General features: G+C 43.4%; 1 protein-coding gene across 2 annotated transcripts in view; it reads left to right on the forward strand.

Moving 5' to 3' along the window:
- Positions 1–1,439: 1,439 nt before the first annotated feature.
- Positions 1,440–23,493, forward strand: part of TGM3 (transglutaminase 3) — a 133,003-nt gene continuing 110,949 nt past the window's right edge. Inside the window, exons 1-2 of one of the 2 annotated variants that reach the window (XM_034947328.3) lie at positions 1,440–1,459; positions 6,815–6,930. In XM_034947328.3, coding sequence (XP_034803219.1) covers positions 6,873–6,930 — 58 coding nt within the window. In that variant the 5' untranslated portion in view covers positions 1,440–1,459; positions 6,815–6,872. Of the gene's footprint in view, positions 1,460–6,814; positions 6,931–19,390; positions 19,527–23,493 lie in introns of those variants that run through there. The other variant, XM_063600982.1, reaches the window with a different exon arrangement.

Consider the following 23,493-nt stretch of genomic DNA (forward strand, 5'->3'; position numbering starts at 1 on the left):
AAAAAAGAAGTAGCAGTCACTCATTTTCTCCAAGACGGGTGTTTGGTATTTTGTGAGTGGCACAGTGACCGTGTTTTTGTCTGTGCTTAGACAAAATTTCAAAGTAGATTTGCTATGTCTCACTTTATCAGGCTCTCTGTAACCATATGTGAGGTTGTTATTTTGTGACGCTACGTACAATAGGAGGATAACATGGTGGAGCTGTGATGCCAGGCTAGCTTCTGAATGTCGGGGTTGCCTTTTTTTTTCCTTTTTCAATAACATGAGCATGAAATACAAAATATCACAACGATGGAAACCAAAGTAAAATTCGACATACAAATTTTAAAGAAGTAAAATCTTTATCATGAAATTTATATGTAAAAGAATCACTCAGTAAAGACAATTTCCATAAAATAAAAATGGATATGGATACTATTTAACTATGTTGTATTTTAAAAAACTGATCAAAGAATTGGTTTAATGGAAAATGCTCTGGAAAATTCTTTTGCAACAGTTCATCACTGTTGATATAATCCTAATTAAAATTATCGGACTCCAGTTTTGGTGGAGATGTAAATTTGCTAGTGTCTTTGAAGAGCAATTTAGTCATATTCATGAAAATTAAAATTGCATTTGGCCTTTGACATAGAAATTTTACTTCTGGAAATTTACAGAAAAAGTTGCACGTGTGCACGTACATACAAGGATATTACCACGCTACTCTAGTATTTTTTGTAGTAACAAAGACTGAACAAACATTAATGTCCTCCAGTAAGAAGCTGATTAAAATTCAGTATGAGACATCCATTGTACCCAAAGCTAGGTGGCCTTAAAAAGGTCAGAGTCGCTCAGCGACAGGGCTCGGCCCACCCTCGTGCAAACCCACCCCGCGGTGTGAGGCCAGGAGGGTGCGGTCACGAGGCGCCCAGGAAGTGTGTCCAATGCCTGAAGCAGCCCCCACCCCGGCGGTCCCGAGTCTGGGTCGCGCTCTGGTGTATCTCTTTTGACGTCTACTACCCACAGCCTGGGGCAGGAGAGTGGCGACGGCGAGGAGCAACTGCACGCGACTTGGGACCTTGCCCTGCTCCGCGGCCCGCGTCACCATGGCAACTGCAGGCAGCCGGCACTGACGGCGGGAAAATGAGGACCGGAGCCGGGTTACAGCCTTGGACTTCGAGCAGCCCAGGGAGAGTCTCTGCGTCCTCCAGCCCCCGCTTCCCTTCATGTCGGAGATCCCAAGCCCGCAGCGAAGTCCGCAAAGAGCTTTCCCCGACGCCTACGAGACCGGAAGTGCCTGGGCCCAGGTGGAGGAAGGACCCGCGCGGCCTCCTCCGCGCTCTCCCTGGGGTCCGTGCTCCTTCCGGCGTTTCTCCCGCGTCCTTCACCATGGCAACTCGGGCGTTGGGAGCGCGGGCTGCGAGCCGAGTGGGTGGGGAGCCGCTGGGCTCTATCCGCCAGCCCACGAGAAGTGACGAAGGTGAGGGGAGGCCGCAGGGACCTGAGGGCGGAGAGAGGAATTCAGAAAGTGCCGGGCGGCGGCTTCCGTTTCCTCTGCGGGGTCTCTGGGTGGTCGTGGCTGGGAGCTGCCGGGGCCCGGTGGCCGCGCGCCTCTGCTCCGGGCAAGCTCTCCCTGCAAGGCCCGGGCGGCGGCAGGGGGCAGTAGCGGCCCGCGATGCTCGGAGGCTCGCTGGCACGGAGCTCCCGGGCTGGGGCGTCCAGATCTGGAGAAGCCGAGGGCCTTGGTCACACTCAGAGCTGACGTCCAGTGCGGCCCTTGCTGAGGACTCGAGCGAACAGATCTCTACCCAGCCCCCGCCCCACGCGCACCCAGCCTGGGTCAGCGCGCCCTGCCCTCAGCCACGCAGCTGGTGGCTAAGCGCGGGCTCCGGGTCCAGGCTGCCTTGAGCTCTGTTGGTTCCCTCTGAAAGTGGTGATAATGATAGCAGGTATCTTGGGATTGCTTTGAGTATTAAACGACTTAATTGTACTTAGTACAATTTCTGGACTTAGTTTCTAGCACGTGGCAAGTGCTCATGGGCTTGCCTGGGGCAACTTAGTTGACCTCTCAACCTTGCCTCATTAAAAAGTGGGGATAATAATAGTACCCACTTAATATCGTTATAATAATTATAGTAGTTAATATTTGTAAAGTCTCTTGCCTTCAAGAACTTAGGACATTAAAAAAAAGATTGTGAAGTCCCTAGAATGGTGCCAGGCACATAGTAAGCTGCCTCTATTATTACCATGGTCATATTGTTGTTATCACTATGTTAAATAAAATTTATAAGAGGCTATTGGTTTGGACTGAGCTCCTGCACTATGCCCAACAGATCAACCCAACATGGAGTCACTTATGCTGAAGTTCCATGCCACCAAGCTGAAACTAAGTTGCTTATTTGACTTTCCTAGAAATCAGGAGAGAGAGACAGTTAATATAGCCAAATCCCCAAATAAACCAGCTTTAGCTGGCATGATGAGGAAGTCCTCTCTGCTTTAACCTTTACAAGGAAAATAACTTTGAAACAACCAATTCGCTTTTGTTCTGTGTTTCTGCTTTCTTCAGCCCTTTTCTGTCTATAAAGCCAGCCTCCTCGGCTCAGCTCATCAGAGCACTCATTCTGTTTTATAGAACGAGGCATCAGCTGATTCTAGAATGCAAATATAAGCCAATTAAGATTTTAAACTAAATTTCTTGTAATTTTTGTCTTTTGACAACTATTATCGTCTGTTTGCCTTGTGAGGTTGGAAAGGATTGCACTTGTCCTGCTACAAGGACTCTTAGCCTCTGGCTGGATTACAGAAACATTTGCCTGCATTTCTCCTTTTATTTCCCAAAGTTTTTCAGCCTCTTACATGGTTCTGTAGAAGAGGCAGGATCGTGTCCTTAAAAGACCACTGGGCTGTGAGTCAGGTGGATTTTGGTCTTGATAATGCTACTTGGGCAGGTCACTGTTTCCTCATCCACCTGTAAGCCTCTTTCAACAAAGGGTAGCTGGTATTATCTATTATGCATGTTTAGCCTTTCTGGTAAGGTAATATATTTAGTAAAACTAAATTAGCATCTGTCAGCAACTCTCCAGGGTAGTAAGAGAAGGTGGCAGGTGCTTTGAGGAAGTTACAGATGAGAAGCTATGGGATTCTGAGAAGGGAGAGTAAGCTTCTTAATTTATACTTTAATTTCTAATAAGTAGAAATGTCAAGATGTATGGGGGTCAAATGAGAATGATTCTACCCCTCCACCCCACTAAAAAGTCTGGGAAAGTGAATTTTCCCCTCTGAGGCCTTCTTATTTCTCAGTTGGAAATAAAATGTATGTTGGCAGCTACATTCATTATTGCTTGCAGTGTAATCTGGCCCCTGTTATGGATTCCCAGACTTGGGCTCCTGGACTGACTTCTTCCATTGGCAAGAACATCATATTCACCATATTCTTCTCTTTCTCTCTCTCTCTTTTTTTTTGAGACAGTCTCTCTCTGTCACCCAGGCTGGAGTGCAGTGGCATGATCTTGGCTTACTGCAACCTGCAACCTCTGCCTCCCCGGCTCAAGCAACTCTTGTGCCTCAGCTTCCCAAGTAGTTACAGGCATGCACCACCATGACCGGCTAAATTTTTGTATTTTTTAGTAGAGATGGGGTTTCACCATGTTGGCCAGTCTGGTCTTGAACTTCTAATCTCAAATCTGCCCGCCTTGGCTGCTTCCCAAAGTGCCGGGATTGCAGGTGTGAGCCACTGTGCCTGGCCCTTTGTTTTTTGTTTGTTTGTTTTTGAGACAGGGTCTCACCCTGTTGTCCAGGCTGGAGTGCAGTGGCACAGTCACAGCTCACTGTAGCCTCGTCCTCTAGAGCTCAAGTGATCCTTTCACCTCAACCTCGCTAGTAGCTGGGACCACAGGCGCACACAACCATGCCCAGCTAATTATATTTTCATTTTTTGTAGGAACGGGTGGGGTGTCTCTATGTAGCCCAGACTAGTCTTGAACTCCTGGGCTCAAGGGATTTTCCCTCCTTGGCTTCCCAAAGTGCTGGAATTACAGACATAAACCGCCGCACCTGGCCTTCTTTCTGTTTTCAGAAACCCTCCCTTCACTCACCAGAGTGTAAGGTCCCTATTTATCCTACTTAGGTTAATGCACTAGGTTAGAGTAAGCAGTGTTTCCTAGCAGTTATGGGCATTGGCTTTTATAGTCAGGGGATTTGAGCCCTGCTGTGATTTTGAATCAATGTCTGAGCCTCAGTTTCTTCATCTTCAAAACAAGGACAGTAAAACCCCGGGCTGTTGTGATGATAGCGTGAGATCTTGCACTTAAAGAATCCAGCATGGCCGGGCATGGTGGCTCACACCTGTAATCCTAGCACTTTGGGAGGCTGAGGCAGGCAGATCATGAGGTCAGGAGTTCAAGACCAGCCTGACCAACATGATGAAACCCCGTCTCTACTAAAAATACAAAAATTACCCGGGTGTGGTGGTGCAGATCTGTAATCTCAGCTACTCAGGAGGCTGAGGCAGGAGAATCACTTGAACCCAGGAGGCGGAGGTTGCAGTGAGCTGAGATCGTGCCATTGCACTCCAGCCTGCATGACAGAGAGAGACTCTGACTCAAAAACAAAAAATAAAAAACAAACAAATAAAAAAAGAATCCAGCGGTACCTGCTAGGACAAGTGCTCAAAAAAAAAATGTTGGCTGCTCTTTTTAAAAATATACATAAATAAATATGGGGTCTTACTGTGTTGCCCAGGCTGGTCTCAAACTCCTGGCCTCAAGCCATCCTCCTGCCCCGGCCTTCCAAAGTGCTGGGATTACAGGCGTGTGCCACCACACCCAGCTGACTGCTCTTTTTTAGCACTGTCATCATGGTTATTACATTGTTAGTTCACAAAAGGCAGGGTGATTTTTGTAGTCTTTTTCTTCTCTTTATTGCCTGGCAGATCTCTTTATTGCCAGCAAATGTTTGTTGAATGAATGAGTGAATCCACCCAGGAAGCTCTAGTAGCAGTGAATTTCACATTGCCCTGACTAATAGCAGCTCTGCGCCAGAAACCATATTCAGTCCCATTACCTTGTTGAATCCTCAAGTTTGATGACTTTGTCTAGCCTTCCAATTTGGCTCCTGAAGCATTGGTGTCATTGATTCACAGTCCAGAAGCTGGGAGTAATGTCTGCTGCAGATTTCTGTATTATTTCCGTAATGAAGCTGACAGCAGCATAATATCCATAGCCTGTGCTAAGATAGGAGTTGGGTGTCATGCTGACGTCAGGCAGTGTGTTCTCATCTCCCCAAGGATGAGCTGGCTTCCTTGATGCAGTTTCCTCATCTCATTAGTGCATTGCTTGACATTACACTTCTGAAACAGCAGGGGCTCAATCAGAGTTTAGCACTGCAACTCTATCAGGGTGATAATGTCACAGGGCATCAGATTCCTTCTTTTGTCCCTCTGTGGCCACTTCCAGAGAAGTGTAGCAGCTGTAGGGGAAGGACAGACCAGAGAAGGTCTTTTTGCTTCCTCTGATCCACTCACTGTATTTGAGTTTTGGGTTAGAGAAGCCTTTAGAAACCTCTAATTTAGTACTTTTTAAATACTGTTCTGTGGGGGTTTTAGAATTCGCAGGACTCCCTCATCCCGCCAGGAGCTGTTTCTGGGGAGAATAACTACCTAAACAGGTAGAATTTGGGGCATCCTACCTCTGGTTCAACCAAAGTGAGCCCTGTGACATCTCTGGAACACTGAAGAACAAATTTCTTTTTATTCCTCAGTAGAGACTCTGAAAGCCAGTCAGCAACATTGTTGGACTTTGAGCAAGCTATTTATGCATTTGCAGTGTTTATTCATTGATTCAGCACATTCTCAGACACTCTACTAGGGGGCTGGGGATAGAGCAAGAAATAAAATAAAGATCCTGCCATCAAAGAGCTTACATTCTAGTAGGAGGAGACAGACAGTAAAATATGTGCCATGCAGGGCCTCTCCAAGGATGTAGAATGAACAGATGGCTGAAGGAAGTGAGGGCTGATAAATGGTGGAAGAATGTTCTAAGCAGAAGAAATAGCTGTGCAGAGTCTCTGAGATAGGATGCCAGAGCAGCTGGAGAGGAGGGAATGATAGAGCCAGTGGAGGCAGACAAGAGGCTGAGGTCTAGATTACCAGGACCTTGGAGCCACGGAAAGCACTTTAGATTTTACTCAGAAGGAGATGGGAGGACATTGGAGAGGTGAAAGCAGAGGAACATTCCGGCTACTGGGTAGAGAATAGAACTTAGGGAGTGAGAGTGGAAGCAAAGAGCAAGGAGGCTTTTAGAAGGGTCCAGGTGCGAGGTGACAATAGCTTGGGCTGGCATAGTAAAGAAAGGTGAGAAGCACTTGGACTTGGGATGCATTCTGAAGGCAGACCTTACACATTCTGCTAATGAGTTCTATGTTGGGTGAGAGAGAGAGGAATCGACCATGACCTCAAGGCTTGGGCCTGTGCACCTGGGTGAAGGGCGCTGTTTACTGAGACGTTTGTCACAGTCACAGTTTGCCGATTCAGCTGCTTTTCACGATGGCGGAGGAACTGCTCTAGGGTGACGTCAGAAGGTCTGAGACCAGGAGGGTGTTTTAGCTGAGGTTTTCTCATCACAGTCACTTGCCCACCGTCACACAAGTTGGATCTAGAACTAGAGCAAATGATCCCTGGTGCTAAGGCTGCATAGTGCCTATTAGCATCCACAAAAATCTCATTTCTGGTTGGCTGCGCTTCAGGTTCAGGCAGCTGGTGTATTTTGATGTCTTGGTGGTTCCATGCTGTGAGAAGAGTTTGTGTCATGAAAATTAGCAGCCTTCTCTTTTCTCCCAGGAGCACCATTGAAAGAGAATTAGACAAACTGGAGTCTACTCAGAAGAGGCTGTTGGGAATGGCCCTGGCACCACATCCTGAGCAGGCATGGCCGATGGAATGGGGAGAAGACTCAGGTGAGGCTTGAGTGTGTCCTCTGATGACTGAAGAGCCTTGGGAGCAAGCATCCTTCGTGCTACTGTGTGTTTGCTGGTTCCAATGATACAGAATTTGTGCTTTTCGTAATTAAAGTATTATCCTGTAGATCTTGATGGTGTTGACTACTTCCCCTTGGAGGCGTGTGACCTGGAGATGAGGTTAGCGTACCCCACCACCACGTTTCCCCAGACCAAAAACTGAAGCAGCCTAGGGGGTTTCAGAAGTTTTAAAACTGGGCCTCTTGGGTCTTGATCTACAAGGAGATGAGATAGTTCCTGTGTGGGCACGAACGAAGGTGGGGGCCTTGTGCCAGTGGAGGAGTCCAGGGGGAAGAGCCTAGAGGAGGCAGCTAGGAGGCTTGTGGCAGCTACAGAGGCTACATATGTGTTGGCTTAGGGCCAGAGGCCTGTCCTATGGAGACTTGTCTGTTCTGTCATTTAGGAATATGTGCAGCTGCAAGAAACAGAATACCACTTAAGGTGCCTTCAGAAAAGCAGGGCTTTATTTTTCTCTCATGACAAGAGATGTGAATTGGTCTTGATTCAGTTGCTAAACGTTGCCAGCAAGAATTCAGGCCTCACATCTCCCCTCCCTTGGCAGGCTGGCTTTTGTTCTCCTGGCCACGAATTGCCTGCCTCGGCTCTGGGCATTAAGCCTTCATTCGGGACGGGAAGAAATGGGAGAGGGAGGAAGGGGCAATGCCAGCTGGGTCTTTTTTTTTTTTTTTTTAACGTTTTTGTTCTCTTTTAAGACTTTATTTATTTAAGTGGCTTTAGATTTTTTTTTCTTAGATTCACAACAAAATTGAGTGGAAGATACAGAGATTTCTCATACACCTCCTACCCACCCCTCCACACCCACCGTCTCTCCATCATCAACATCCCTGAATCAAGTGGTGTATCTGTTACAAGTGATGGACCTGTATTGACACATCACAGTCACCCCAAGTTCACAGTTTACATTAGGGCTCACTCTTGGTGTTGTACATTCTGTGGGTTTGGATACTCCTGTGATGACATGCATTCACTGTTATAGTCTCATAGTCTTATACAGAGTAGTTTCACTGCCCTAAAAATCCTCTTCAATGCTTCACCTATTCATCACTCCCTTCCCCCAACCCCTGGCAACCACTGATTTTTTCACTGTCTCCATAGTTTTGCCTTTTCCAGAATGTCGTATAATGGGAATCATACAGTAGGCAGCCTTTTCTGATTGTTTTTTTCTTCATTTAGTAATATGCATATTGTAATATGCAATACATATCAAGCCATGTATTTCTATGGCTTAGTAACTCATTTCTTGTTTGTTTGTTTTTATTTTTTGAGATGAAGTCTCACTCTCGTTGCCCAGGCTGGAGTGCAATGGCACAATCTTGGCTCACTGCAACCTCTGCCTCCCGAGTTCAAGCAATTCTCCTGCCTCAGCCTCCAAGTAGCTGGGACTACAGGCACACACTGCCACATCCAGCTAATTTTTTTGTATTTTAGTAGAGACGGGATTTCACTATGTTGCCCAGGCTGGTTGTGAACTCCTGAGCTCAGGCAATCCGCCTGACTCAGACTCCCAAAGTGCTGGGATTACAGGCATTAGCCACCGCACCTGGCCGATAACGCATTTCTTTTGAGCACTAAATAATATTCCATTGTCTAGATGTACCATAGTTTATTCAATTACCTACTGAAGGACATCTTAGTTGCTTCCACGTTTTGACAATTATGGATAAAGCTGATGTAAACATCTGTGTGCAGGTTTTTATATGGACATAAGTTTTCAGTTCTTTCGGGTAAATACCAAGCAGTGAGATTGTAAGAGTGTGTTTAGTTTTGTTAGAAACTGCCAAACTGTGTTCCAAAATAACTGTACCACTTTGCATTCCCACCAGCAATGAATGGGAGTGTCTGTTGCTCCACATCCTCACCTGTGTTTGGTGTCATCAGTGTTCCTGATTTTATTCATTCTAATAGGTGTATTGTGTCCGTCTTTTTTAAATCAGGAAAGCCAAAACTTTCCCAGAATCCCATCCAAATCCCCACCCCAGCAGCCTTCCACTTGGCCAGAACTATGTCACTATGACCATCCCTAGCTGAAAGAGAGATGGGAAAATGAGTATTTAGTTTTGTAACCTCTCTGGGAGAGGCAGACAAGGGGGAAAGGGGGAAGAGCCCCCAGGGCAACACTGTCCAGTGGAAATAGAGCCACATACATAATTTTCAATGTCCTAGTAGCCACATTTTTTAAAAGGTAAAAAAAGAAACCTAGGTGAATCAATGTTTAAATATTTATTTTATCTAACCCAATATATCCAAAATCATTTCAGCATGTAATCAATATAAAAATTATTTAAGAGATATTTTACACTCTTTTTTAAAATAACATTTTCAGGCCGGGTGCAGTGGCTCATGCCTGTAATTTCAGCACTTTGGGAGGCTGAAGGGGGCGGATCACCTGAGAAGTCAGGAGTTTGAGACCAGCCTGATCAACATGGTGAAACCGTGTCTCTACTAAAAATACAAAAATTAGCTGAGCATGGTGGCAGCCATCTGTAATCCCAGCTACTTGGGAGGCTGAGGCAGGAGAGTTGCTTGAACCCGGGAGGCAGAGGTTGTAGTGAGCTGAGGTTGTGCCATTGCACTCCAGGCTGGGCAACAGAGCAAGACTCCATCTCAAATCAATAAATAAAGCTTTCAAAATGTGATGCATATTTTGCACATACAGCACATCTCAGTTTGGACCAGGTACATTTCGAGTGCTCAGTAGCCACATGTGACTAATGGCTGCCATATTAGACAGCACAGGGGTAGACGGCATGTTGGGTGAGCAAGCCGATTCTTGCCATGCCCCTTTTGCTGCTGCTAGTATTCTCTCTAATTATTTCCTTTTCATTATCCCAGTTGATTTTAGAAAATGCCATCCTGTCTTAGCCTGCTGAAGAGAAAGAAGAGAGGGGGTTGTGGGTTGTATTTGGGCTAAAGTAATAATTAGGGAGACAGGAGCATCCTGGGGCCAGGCAAGGTAAGAGCAGTGGAATTCAAACTTTCAGAGCCCCAGGGGACTGGTGAAGGATGGATGGGAGGAAAGGGACAGCAAGAGGTAGGCCAATTGCTGTTGTGAGGAAGAGTAAAATTCTTAAGTCAAAATCAAAATAAAGGCTGGGTGTGGTGGCTTATGCCTGTAATCCTAGCACTTTGGGAGGCACAGGTGGGAGGATCACTTGAGCCCAGGAGTTTGAATCCAGCCTGGGCAAAAAAGTGAGATCCCCATCTCTACAAAAAAGTAAAAATTAGCCGGGCATTGTAGCACACACTTGTAGTCCCAGCTACTCAGGAGGCTAAGGCTAGAGGATTGCTTGAGCCTAGGAGGTTGAGGCGCAGTGAACCATGACCAAGCCACTGCATTCTAGCCTGGACAACAGAGTGAGACCCTGTCTCAGAAAAGAAAAAACAACAACAACAAAAAGAAAACTGTGTTGTTCTCTGATTACAGAAGCGAAACTTTTATAAAATATGAGGAAAACAAAAGCACTGAATAAATCTCTCTAATGTTAGTGATAGTCACTGTTAATAGCATATTAATTGTATATTTTATTTTATTAATTTTGTTTATACTTGTATATGTATACATGTATATGTAACACCTTTTTTTTTTTTACTTTAAAATATATTATGAACCTTTCCCCGTGTCATTAAGTCCTTTTTTTTTTTTTGGGGGGGGGACAGGGTCTCACTCTGTCACTCAGGCTGGAGTGTAGTGGGACAATTACAGCTCACTGCAGCCTTGACCTCCCAGGCTCAAGTGATTCTCCCACCTCAGCCTCCCAAATAGCTGGGACTACAGGCATGTGCCACCATACACAGATAATTTTTGTATTTCTTGTAGAGATGGGGTTTCACCATGTTGCCCAGGCTGGTCTTGAACTCCTGGGCTCAAGAAATCCTGCCTTGGCCTCCCAAAGTGCTGGGATTACAGGCATGAGGCACTGTGCCCTGCCTTTAAGTATTCTTTTAAAATAGGATTTTTAATTAGGTGATTGGATGGGATTTCATCCTATGAGTATACTGTAATTTAATTCAACCAGTCCTCTTTTGTCGGACATTAAGGTTTAATCAAGATTTGTCTGTGATAGGCAATGTTGCTATAAAATCTGTAATCAATCTTAGTGCACATTTCTGATTTGCTGGTTGAGGGGGTATAAATATTTTAGGGCAATTTATGCATATTTTCATCTTCTTTCTTTCTTTTTTTTTTTTTTTTTTTTGAGATGGAGTCTCACTCTGTTGCCCAGTCAACAGAATGAGTGTAGTGGCGTGATCTCCACTCACTGCAACCTCCGCCTCCCAGGTTCAAGCAATTCTCCTGTCTCAGCCTCCTGAGTAGCTGAGACTACAGTTGTGTACCACCACACCCAGCTAATTTTTGTATTTTTAGTAGAGTCGGGGTTTCACCATGTTGGCCAAGCTTGTCTCAAACTCCTGACTTCAGGTGATCTGCCCACCTCGGCCTCCCAAAGTGCTGGGATTACAGGCATGAGCCACCATGCCTGGCCCATATTGTCATCTTCTTGAAACTGTACTAATTGGAACTACCTAACAACACTGTAGGAAACATTTTTCTCATTTTATAAGAAAAAACTTTCTAACAACCAAAGAAAGAATGGGAGGCAGCAAGCTTTCTGTCATGAGGCCTGTTGGAGTATGGGCTATAGCCATGGTGTCGATTCTTTTTCCCTCACTGACACTGAGCATTAGTTACAATGGCCCATAAAGGGGAAAGTTGCCTTCTCTTGCCCTTAGTTGGACATTACAGAGCTAGATTGTTTGGTGGAGGCAATAACTTAAGAAATAAATAACTGCATTGGGATCAGCATTGGGCTAATGACCTTTAAGGTTTCCTCCAACCTTAAGGACCTACATATGATACTTACACATATGAAGTTTCTGTCCTGATTCTAACATAGCCTGTACTATGCTTGTCTGTGCTCTCAGCAGGTAGGGACATGGTGAGCTCCTCAAGGGATTTTCCCAAAGTACGAATCTCTTTGAGGTAGACAAGTTTCTCCCAGAGGATGAAAAGCATGTCGTAAAATGAGCATCGTGTTGTCCAGCTCTTCTCTATCACTGCTGATCTTCCATCTAGTCATTTTATTAGTTGCTGTATTAGTCTGTTCTCGTATTGCTATAAAGAACTACCTGAGACTGGGTGAGTTATGAAGAAGAGAGGTTTAGTTGACTCTCAGTTCCCAGGCTTGGCAGGAAGCATGACTGGGAGGCCTCAGGAAACTACAATAAGGGCAGAAGGCGAAGGGGAAGTAGGCACAATCTTCACGTGGTGGAGCAGGAGAGACTGAGAGAGCAAAGGGGGAAGTGCCACACACTTCTAAACCATCAGATCTCATGAGAACTCACTCACTATCATGAGAACAGCAAGGGGGAGATCACCCCATGATTCAGTCACCTCCCACCAGCCCCCTCCTCAATTAGACATGAGATTTGGTGGGGGGGGACACAAATCCAAACCACATCAGTTGCCTAGAGGGGGATGTTGGAGTCCCCAACTGTAATGTGGGTTTATCTATTTCTCCTTTCAACGCTTATCATTTTTTGCTTTTGCTTTTGCTGTTGTTTGGTGCATGCACATTTAGAATTGTTATGTCTTTCTGGTAAGTTGATTCTTTTATCATTATGTAATGTTCCTCTTTGTCTCTAGTAAATTTCTTTGCTTTGAATCTACCTTATCAGATATAAATGTAGCTACTCCTGATTTTTTAAAATTAATATGATATTCTTTTACTTTCATCCTACCTATGTTATTGAATTTCAAATGAGTCTCTTATAAGCAGCATGTATTTGGATCTTTTTTAAATTCACTCTGCCAATTTCTGTCTTTTGATTGTTGTATCTAGACAAGTTACACTTAAGATAATTACTGATATTAGCTAATATTACTGATATTGCTAATTGCTGATAAATTACTGATATTACTAATTACCTCTTAGGTGTGCAATTTTATTGTTTTCTGTTTTTTCCCTCTAGTTCTTATTCCTCTGTTTCTCTCTCTTGTCTTTCTTTGGGTTTCTTGAACATCTTTTAGAAATTCATCTTGATTTATTTACAAGACTTTCAAGTGTATCTCTTTGTATAATTCTTTTAAAGGTTGCTGTCAGTATTACACTATACATATGTGACTTAACCATTTTGAGTGAAGTGTGGAAATCTTACTTTCATTTAGATCTATTTACCTTCCATGATTTTAAATATAATTTGCATGAGTATCAGATAGGGTTTTATTTTTTGCTAGAACAGGTGAATATGACTTGTAAAATTCATGATGAGAATAGTCTATTGTATGTACACATATTTCTAATTGTTTCCACTGCACTTTCTTCCTTCTTGATGCTCCAAGATTCCTTTTTTTATAATTTCCTTTTTATTTAAATAACTTTCTTTAGCCAATCTTTAAGGATTTAACTGCTAGTGTCAAATTCTTTTAGCTTTCCTTTGTCTGAGAATGGTTTTATTTCCCCTTTATTCATGAAGGATAATTTTGCCAGATATAGAATTCATGACTGACAGTTCTTTTCTTTCAGCACTTGAACAATGTTGTGCCACTTCCAGCTGGCCTCCATGGTTTCAGATGAGAAATCTGCTGTCATTCATATTGGGTTCCCCTATAAGTGGTGCATAGTTCTTCCCTGGCTGCTTTTAGCATGTTTTGTTTGTCTCCAGTCGTCAGAAGTTCAATTATCATGTGTTGTGGTATGGATTTCTTTGGGTTTCTCTTTGGGGTTTGCTCAGCTTTTGAATCTGTAGATTTGTGTCTGCCAAATTTGGAAAGTTTTCATCCATTATTTATTCAAATACTATTTTAGGCCCTTTATTCTCCTCTCCTTCTGGCACTTCAGTGATACAAATGTTGGCTTTTTTGTTATAGTCTTACAAGCCTTGGAAGCTCCGTTCATTCTTTTTTCAGTCCATTTTCTGTATTCTCACATTGGTTAAATTCGTTGGTCTGTCCTAAAGTTCACTGATTCTATTCTGTCATCTCCCCTCTAATATTGAGATTATCTGTTGAGATTTCTGTTTCTGTTACTATATTTTTAGTTCTGTAATTTTCATTGGTTCTTTTTTATAACTTCTATTTATTGCTGAGATTTCCTATTTTTTGTTTTAAGAGAATTGGTAATTGATTTTTAAAACATTTTTATGACAACTGCTTTAAAGTCCTCTCAGATAATTCTGACATTTAATTCACCTTGGTTGGGATCAGTTGATTGGTTGTTCTTCCTCATCCAAGTTGTGATTTTTCTGGTTCTTGGTATAACAGATGATTTTTAAAATTGTATCTCAGACATTTTGTCTGTTATGTTAGGATATTCAGGGTCCTATTTAAATATTTTATTTTAGTAGGCACTCACTGTGTTTACATTTAGCACACAGGTCCTGGCCACTTTCGTGGACTGTGGTTTACATGACAGTTTCATTTTCAGAGACTTTACAATGTTATTTGGGTCTGTTTGGTGTATTTGGCACTGCTGGGGCTCTCACAGGTCTTTGCTGGTGCTGCTTAAGGGGGCAGAAGGACTTTCCCCAGACCAGGGCCACTAGATTTCTCTCCACTGATGAGTGGAGTCTCAGGTCTGTGGAGACAAAGAGGCTTCTTAGGCCATGCCCTTTAGGCAGAATCACTTTTTTCTTTTTTCTTTTTCTTTTTTTTTTTTTTGAGATGGAGTCTCACTCTATTGCCCAGGCTGGAGTACAGTGGCACGAACTTGGCTCACTGCAACCTCCACCTCCCGGATTCAAGTGATTCTCCTGCCTCAGCCTCCCAAGTAGCTGGGACTACAGGCACCCACCACCACACCTGGCTAATTTTTGTATTTTTAGCAGAGACAGGGTTTCACCATATTGGCCAGGCTGGTCTTGAACTCCTGACCTTGTGATCTGCCTGCCTCGGCCTCCCAAAGTGCTGGGATTACAGGCATGAGCCACTGCACCCAGCCGGCAGAATTTCTTTTATTGGTGCCACGGGCTACCTCCTATGTCCCTGGGTTGGGGGAATGGAGTTTCAGGCCTATGAGATAGAGAGCCTTCCTGGACTGGGCTGGGCTGGGCTGGGCTGCTTGTTATGGCTGAGTTCCTCCCACCAGTGCCACCCCACTACCCTAGTATCTCTTTGTGAGGTATGGAAGTCTCAGACCCAGCAGGGAAGAAGAGCACTTCCCTTGGCTGCCTTTTTTCAGTTTTTTGGAAGCAGAACTCCCCCTCTATACCTTGTGTGAGTACTGCCAGGCTCACCTGGTGTTGTTGGAAGGGCTCTTGTTAAATCTGAGGGAGGAATGAGCCCACTGAGCTGCTTTCTGTTGCTAGGTTGGGGATCAGTAATGCTGGGCCCACGCTGCCTTCTGTTTGGTGGGAGGACAAAACACAAGAAATCTTCAGTTACTTTTATAACACTGCCCTGGCCTCCTCCCCCTTCCTTGCTTCTCTGGCCCCTTGTACAGTAATTGCTTGTTGAGTGACCCTCATGGTTGACTTGATGTTGTGCCTGGCACTTTGTCTGTACCTGAAGCACTCTAAAATTGTACCATTACAATGACTTGGGGGAGCCAAGCCCTACTTGTCTTTTCAGAACACATATCTTATGCTTGTGTTGTGTTCATTCAGTCAAAAGCCTGTATTTGATGGCTAGGCAGGTCTCACTTAAAAGAATAACAAGAAAGCAGAAAAGAAAAAAAAAAAGAATTGAAAGCTCTTCTTCATTGTTCCATAGGTTCAGAAAAGCAGAAAAACTCTGGGCAGCTCTCTAGTGGGATTTTCTTTTCCTCCCTAGTGTGAATATTCTTAAGAGCCAGGAGGCTTAACAAACTCTGGGTTCTTATGGGAGCAAATATGGGTATATCAGACAACATTTTCACAATTCCCAGCCATCTTTTTTTTTTTTTTTTTTTTTACATATTTTTATCTCAAGTAAAAGGTCTTGTTGTCCATTATCAATACAGAGCTTCCTTCCTTTAAAATATTCATCTCTAAGGGTAGGCTTTTGGTTTTGATTTTGTTAAGGAAAGGGCTGTGGCGTGCCCTCTGCCCACATGACCTTCCTCATCTGCCTGAGACGCCATCCTTCAGGCCCAGCCAATATTTTCCTCCTCCTTTGAAGCCTTCCCTAACTGCTCCTGCCCAGCGTCCTCACTCTCCTCTGAAGTCCTAACTGCACTCTCTGAACCATGTAATTTTATACTGTTTTGCTATCTCTCCTGCAAGGGCATTTGAACTCTTTTTTTCCCTTTTTTTTTTTTTTTTTTTTGAGACAAGGTCTTGCTCTGTCACCCAGACTAGAGTGCAGTAGCACAATCATGGCTCACTGCAGCCTTGACCTCCTGGGCTCAAGCGACCTTCCTGCCTCAGCCTCCTGTGTAGCTGAGATTACAGGCATATGCCACCACTGCCTATATAATTTTTTTTTCCATAGATATGAGGATCTCACTTTGTTGCCCAGGCTTGTCTCTCATTCCTAGGCTCAAGCAATCTTCTCGAAGTGCTGGGATCACAGGCGTGAGCCACCACACCCAACCTCATTTAACCCTTGCTTAGTGTTTTAGTTAATTCCGTTTAGAATAAAACCCAAAATCTTTTCATGCTTTACAAGGACCTTTATAATCCTGCTACCTTCCAAACTCCCTACTCCTCCCTTCCTCCCTCCCTTGGCCTCAGCCACACCGCCGGTTCCGGTCCTTCAGATGCCAAACACACTTCTGAATCCCTAATACCTAGAGCACTCAATGAATGTCTATTGAATTAATTAATTAATTTAAATAAAGTTTATTATCTCACCATAAAAAATGAAGTCTGTGCTTATTTTAGAATTTCGGGAAATATAAAAATGTAGCTTTAAAAAGCCCTATAGGTTGGGTGTGGGGGCTCACGCCTGTAATCCCATCACTGTGGGAGGCCAAGGCAGGTGGATCACCTGAGGTCAGGAGTTTGAGACCAGCCTGGCCAACATAGTGAAACCCTGTCTCTACTAAAAACACAAAAATTAGCTGGGTGTGGTGGTACACGCCTGTAATCTCAGCTACTTAGGAGGCTGAGACAGGATAATCGTTTGAACCTGGGAAGCAGAGAGGCTGCAGTGAGCCAAGATTATGCCATTGTACTCCAGCGGGGGCAACAAAGCAAGACTTCATCTCAAAATAAATAAATAAAAAGTAAAAAGCCCTATATAATTCCACATTTGAGAGGCAAAACATAATTTATACCTTTTAAGAAATATTTCTTTCCAGTCGTTTTATTATTTATGGCATTTTGGTTGGTTTGTTTTAATATGGTGTGTTCACAATGTATTTTACGCAGAATTTGACCTTTTTATGTGTGTATGCCTTGTTTTTCCTGTTATGTTTATTTATTTATACTGCTCGTTATTCAAAAATAATTTGAGGCCCTATTGTCAGAGTCATTTGAACCAGAATGACTCCATCTTGAATCGGGGCTGGGTAAAATAAGGTTGAGCCCTATTGAGCCGCATTCCCAGGAGGTTAGGCATTCGAAATCACGGAATGAGATAGGAGGTTGGCACAAGATACAGGTGACAAAGACCTTGCTGATACAACAAGTTGCAGTAAAAAAGCCAGCCAAAACCCACTGAAACCAAGATGGCCACAAAAGTGACCTCCAGTCATTCTTACTCTCCGTTCTATGCTAATTATAATGCATTAGCATGCTAAAAGACACGCCCACCAGCACCATGATAGTTTACAAATGCTATGGCAACATCAGGAAGTTATCCTATATGGTCTAAAAAGGGGGAGGAGCCCTCAGTTCTGGGAATTGCCCACCCCTCTCCTGGAGAATTCATGAATAATCCACCCTTTGTTTTGCATATGATCAATAAATAACTATAAGCAGTCGAGCAGCCCACGCTGCTTCCCTGCGTATGGAGTAGCCATTCTTTATTCCTTCACTTTCTTAATAAACTTGCCTTCACTTTACTCTATGGACTGGCCCCGAATTCTCTCTTGCACGAGGTCCAAGAACCCTCTCTTGGGGTCTGGATCAAGACCGCTTTCTGGTAACACTATGAGATATGGAAGTACATACAGTATTTCTTTCTGTTGCCTGCAGCATGCAATCCTGTGCTTTGTTCCTACCAAGTGTTTATGGAGTGAACAGGGAATTGAGTCAGGGGAAGCCTGTTTTCCAGTGGACGGCAGGTGGATGTGTGATTTTGTCTGACTTTTGGAAGCAGCCAGTACCTCCCACTGTTACCATGGTGTATCTTTGGAACTGAGTTCTGTCTCTGGTCATTTATTTGTTCCCATCTGTCTTTGTCTCTCCTTTCTGGAGGGGAACATGTCTGAAGGCCTGGTCTACAGTGATCTCCCTCTAGACCAGAACAGACTCATTCCATCCTGCAGATGTGTATTAATTACTCAAAGTGCTGTTTGCATGCAAAGAATGCTAAGTCCCAGCCCAGCATCTGGAACGTATCAACTCCTTCTTCTGTCCCATCCCCTAGAGGCATGGCCCAAACTGCTATAACCCTTCACCCTTCCAAGCTCTAGTACCCTCTGGCTTGGAGGTTGTAAAAAGGATGGCATGCATAGGTTTCTTATAAGCCAGGGCCCTAAAATCGTGCTTGTGGTGACTGGTGTAAGTGATTATACCACATTTCCTCCTGCCACAGGGTCATTATACAAGTTGTTCCTTTCACTAATACATTTCAAGCTCTCACACACATACACATACCTACTCCCCCAGCAGATCTCAGCTCTGATGTGGCATCTTCAGGGAAGTGTTCCCCAAACCCTGCATTTCATCATGTGACCTATTAAATGGTCTCAGAGGAAAGCACTGTATATCCTTCTTCCTTGCACTCATCACAGTTTATAAGTATATATTGTTGTATGTCTTGTTCTCCCATAAGACTGTAAGCTCAATGACAGGAGGGACTATATCTACTTTTTTTTTTTTTTTTTTGAGACAGAGTCTCGCTGTCAGGCTGGAGTGCAGTAGTATGATTTCGGCTCACTGCAACCTCTGCCTCCTGGGTTCAAGCGATTCTCCTGCCTTTCTCAGCCTCAGTCCCTCAGTAGCTGGGACTACAGGTGTAAACTACCATATCTGGCTAATTTTTATGTTTTTGTTACAGATGGGGTTTCACCATGTCGTCCAGGCTGGTCTTGAACTCCTGACCTCAGGTGATCCACTCGCCTCAACCTCTCAAAGTGCTGGGATTACAGGCGTCAGCCATTGCACCCGACCATATCTAGTTTTGTTCACAGTGTCTCCAGTGCTTATCCCAATGCCTAGAGCATGGCAGCGCTCAGTTAATGTTTTTTGAATAAATGAATGAAGAATGGACATTTGGATTGAGGCAGTGAAGAGTACTAGTTAAGAGAGTGAGATTTGGAGCCAGATATTCGGAGTGCAAACCCAGATGCATGACCTTGGATAGTATCATTACCTGTCTCCACCACTGTTTCTCTGCCTATAACATGGAAATAACAATACCACCTATCTCATAGCGTTATTGTGAAGATCAAGTGAGGGACTCTGTGTGAAGAGCTTCAATCAAAGCCACAGTAAGTCCTCAACATAGATTAACTATTAGTTTCTACTCTTTTGGCCAATAGAAATATTACTGTAGTAAATATTATTTTACATATTTTGATCCACTTTTTATGAGTGTTCAGTAGATGAAATTCCTGTAAGTTGAATTGTTGCATCAGAAGGTTAATTTATTTGGAATTAATTATTGTGTCTAGAGTGAGGGAGAGTTCATATTTAACCCTAATTACAGAAAAAAAAATTTAAAAAAATAGAGTGAGAGAGAGGTTTAATTTTTCACTTTTCCCAATGGAGAGGTGTGGGAGGCCAAGACCTCTGTTAGTTCATTAAATATTTATTTTTATTTATTTATTTTTTAAAGACAGGGTCTCACTATGTTTCTCACACTGGTCTTGAACTCCTGGGCTCAAGCAATCCTCCCTCGTCAGCCTCCCAAAGTACTGGGATTACAGGCATAAGCCACCACACCTGGGCACCCCTGTTAGTTTCTGAGTCTGCAGAATTAAGACACTTAACATGTAGTTAGTGGTGGCAAGCACTTACTTAGCTCCTTAAAGGGAAGATGTCACAGCTCCCTAAGGCCCACCTATTGCTCATTCTCACCGAGATGGCAGAGCTTAGACAGCCAGGACTGAATTAGAGGAGTCTGCTGTATCTCCCCTGCTTTCAAACCCAGGATTATGGGGAGTCATATCATTAATACAATAGTTTCCAGCTCTGCCTCACATGACAGTGTCACTATTCCATAAGCGCCCTGTGATCTACACTTGATTTCTAGAAGTCTTGATGTCTGGATCCTTGTTAACAGATTTTTACCTGTGCTATAAGCCTAGAGCTTTTCAATTTAATATAGGGGCTTTCCATGCAATAAAGATTTCCAGCTTGGGGCCTCTTCAGTAGCAGGCCAGGCCATGGCCTCTTATGCTAGCTAGTTACCCCAATACCATTTTACAAATTTCTCATAAATACAAGGGCCTATTTCTGGTCTCTATTCTGTTCCTCTAATTCTGTAGAAGGTCTTTCTTCATTTCATTCTCACTGTTTTTGTTTTCCAAAAAACCCTTGGCTATAGTCTCATTCAAGAAAACTGGAGAATTAACTTGTCCAAATTGTGCCCTCAACCCCTGCAAACATGCTTGTCTACATGCGTGTGCATGCATGCCCACACACGCTCACACACACAACACTCTCACACTCATTTTTCCACTAGAATTTTCACTGGAATTATATTGAACCTTTGGGATAGTTTGGAGAGGATTGATTTCTTTTCAGTACCGAATTTCCCATAGAACATGGAATATTGTTCCTTTTATTCAGGCCTTCTGTTTTATGTCCTTCAGTACAATTTTATAGTTCCCGTATGTAGGTCTCATGCATTTGGTATTCTTTGTTGCCATTGTCAGTAGGGCCTTATTTATTATATTTTTTCAGTTGGTTATTACTGAATATAGGAACACCATTTTTTACTTTTGCTACTTACTCATAGGAAGAGGTGAACTGAGAACATTTGAGACAGATGGCTAAGCTGATTTTAGCTGCCATGTTACAGGCAGAGTGCTAAATCAGATCCTATAAACAACTCCTAGGCAGGGATTAGAATGACCTATGGGTTGTTCACAGGGCGTGAAGTAGACACAATGGGCCAATAACACCTTTACCTGGTGTGATTGCTAAATAGCACTGGATACAGATTTAGCTTTTAACTTATAAATATTATTCCTGAACAATCCAGATTGGTTTGCAGAATAATTTATAGCAGCCTAGGCAAGGTGGTATTGAAGCATCTTTTTAGATGATCCACTTTTATCTGTTTTAGAAGGTTTGGATTTTCTTAGAGTGCCTTCCTTACAGCATGTATTACCAGTTTCATGCTGCTACTAGCCTAGGGATAAGATCTTGTACTGCTTATTTATTTATTTATTTATTTATTTATTTATTTATTTATTTATTTATTTTGAGGTGGAATCTCACTCTGTCACCCAGGCTGGAATGCAGTGGTGTGATCTTGGCTCACTGCAACCTCTGCCTCCCAGGTTCAAGCAATTCTCCTGCCTCAGCTTCCCAAGGAGCTGGGATTACAGGTATGCGCCACCATGCCTGGCTATTTTTTGTATTTTTAGTAGAGACGAGGTTTTGCCATGTTGGCCAGGCTGGTCTCGAACTCCTGACCTCAAGTGATCTGCCTGCCTTGGCCTCCCAAAGTGCTGGGATTACAGGGGTGAGCCACCATACCTGGCCTTTTTATTTTTAATATAACCATTTTCTAGTGATACAGTTCACATGCCATACAACTCACCTAATGAAAGCATACAATTCCATGGTTTTTAATGCAGTCACAGAGTTGGACACCCATCACCACAGTTGAGTTTAGGACATTTTCCTTGCCCTAAAGAGAAACTCTGTACTGATGAGTAGTCAGTCCCATTTCCCCCAATCCTCCTCAGCCGCCGATAACCACAAATCCACTTTCTGTCTCTGTGGATTTGCCTATTCTGTCCATTTCCTATAAAAGGAACAATACACTATGTGGTCTTTTGTGTCTGGCTCTTTTCACTTCTCACAATGTTTTCAAAGTTCATTTGTGTTGTCGCATGTATCAGTACTTCATTCCTTTTTATTGCTGAATAATATTCTGCTAGACGGATACATTACATTTGACTTATTTATTCATCAGTTGATGGACATCTGAGTTATTTATACTTTTTGACTATTATGAATAATGCTACTATGAATATGCATATACAAGGTTTTCTGTGGACATATGCGGACATTTCTCTTGGGTATATACCTAGGAGTGAGATTGCTGAAACATATGGTAACTCTATGTTTAAACTTTTGAGGAACTGCCAAACTGTTTTCCAAATCAACTGCACCATTTTACATTCCCACCAGCATTGCAGGGAGGCTCTGATTTCTCCACAACCTTGCCAATCCTTGTTATTATTTGTCTTTTTGGTGATTGCTGTCCTAGTGGGTGGGAAGTGATACCTCTTTGTGGTTTTGATTTGTATTTTCCTGATGGCTAAAACTTACTGTTTCTTGACTCTTTTTTTTTTTTTTTTTTTTTGACAGAGTCTCACTCTGTTGCCCAGGCTGGAGTGCAGTGGTGCAATCTCGGCTCACTGCAACCTCCATCTCCCAGGTTCAAGTGATTCTCCTGCCTCAACCTCCCGAGTAGCTGGGATTACAGGCACCCACCACCACGTCCAGCTAATTTTTGTATTTTTAGTAGAGACGGGGTTTTACCATGTTGGCCAGGCTGGTCTTAAACTCCTGACCTCAGGTGATCCACCCGCCTCAGCCTCCCAAAGTGCTGGGATTAAAGGCATGAGCCACCACGCCCAGCCAACTCTAACATTTAAGAGCTCTCTTTTGCCTTTCCTTGGAGCTATCCTGGCTAGATTCGTGATAGGGGTTTCACACTTATTTTTTCTCTGTAGATTCCAGAAACCCACACATGTAGACAACGTGCCATATGATTATTGTTATTCTTGCCGAAGGGGTGAGGCCTAAACAGAATCTCAGGAGGAAAAAAGAATCTAGAATGTGTGCAGCATATGTCCAAAAAAGAAAATTGGTTGTTTAGATATCTCAATCAATCATACACCCTTATTACAGGCATTACAAAACTCAAACTAAATCAGGAAACAATTTTTTTGACTGGAAGCCCTCATTTATCACTAACTCTTAGTGATTCACTTGAAGAAAAATTAAGGTGTCCTATTTGACATGAAAATGCTGCCTGTAGTCTTGTTCTCTATGAGCATATGCTGATTGACTTAAGATGGCAGTGTTAAGAATGGATGGGTAAGAAGGAAGTATAGTGTGTACTTATAATAAAGATTGCGGCCAGACGCGGTGGATCATGCCTGTAATTCCAGCACTTTGGGACCCTGAGATGGGTGGATCACTTGAGGTCAGGAGCTCGAGACCAGCCTGGCCAACATGGTGAAACCCGTCTCTATTAAAAATATAAAAATT

This window comes from Pan paniscus, chromosome 21 (assembly GCF_029289425.2).
Source record: "Pan paniscus chromosome 21, NHGRI_mPanPan1-v2.0_pri, whole genome shotgun sequence".
NCBI classification, from domain to species: Eukaryota; Metazoa; Chordata; class Mammalia; order Primates; family Hominidae; genus Pan; species Pan paniscus.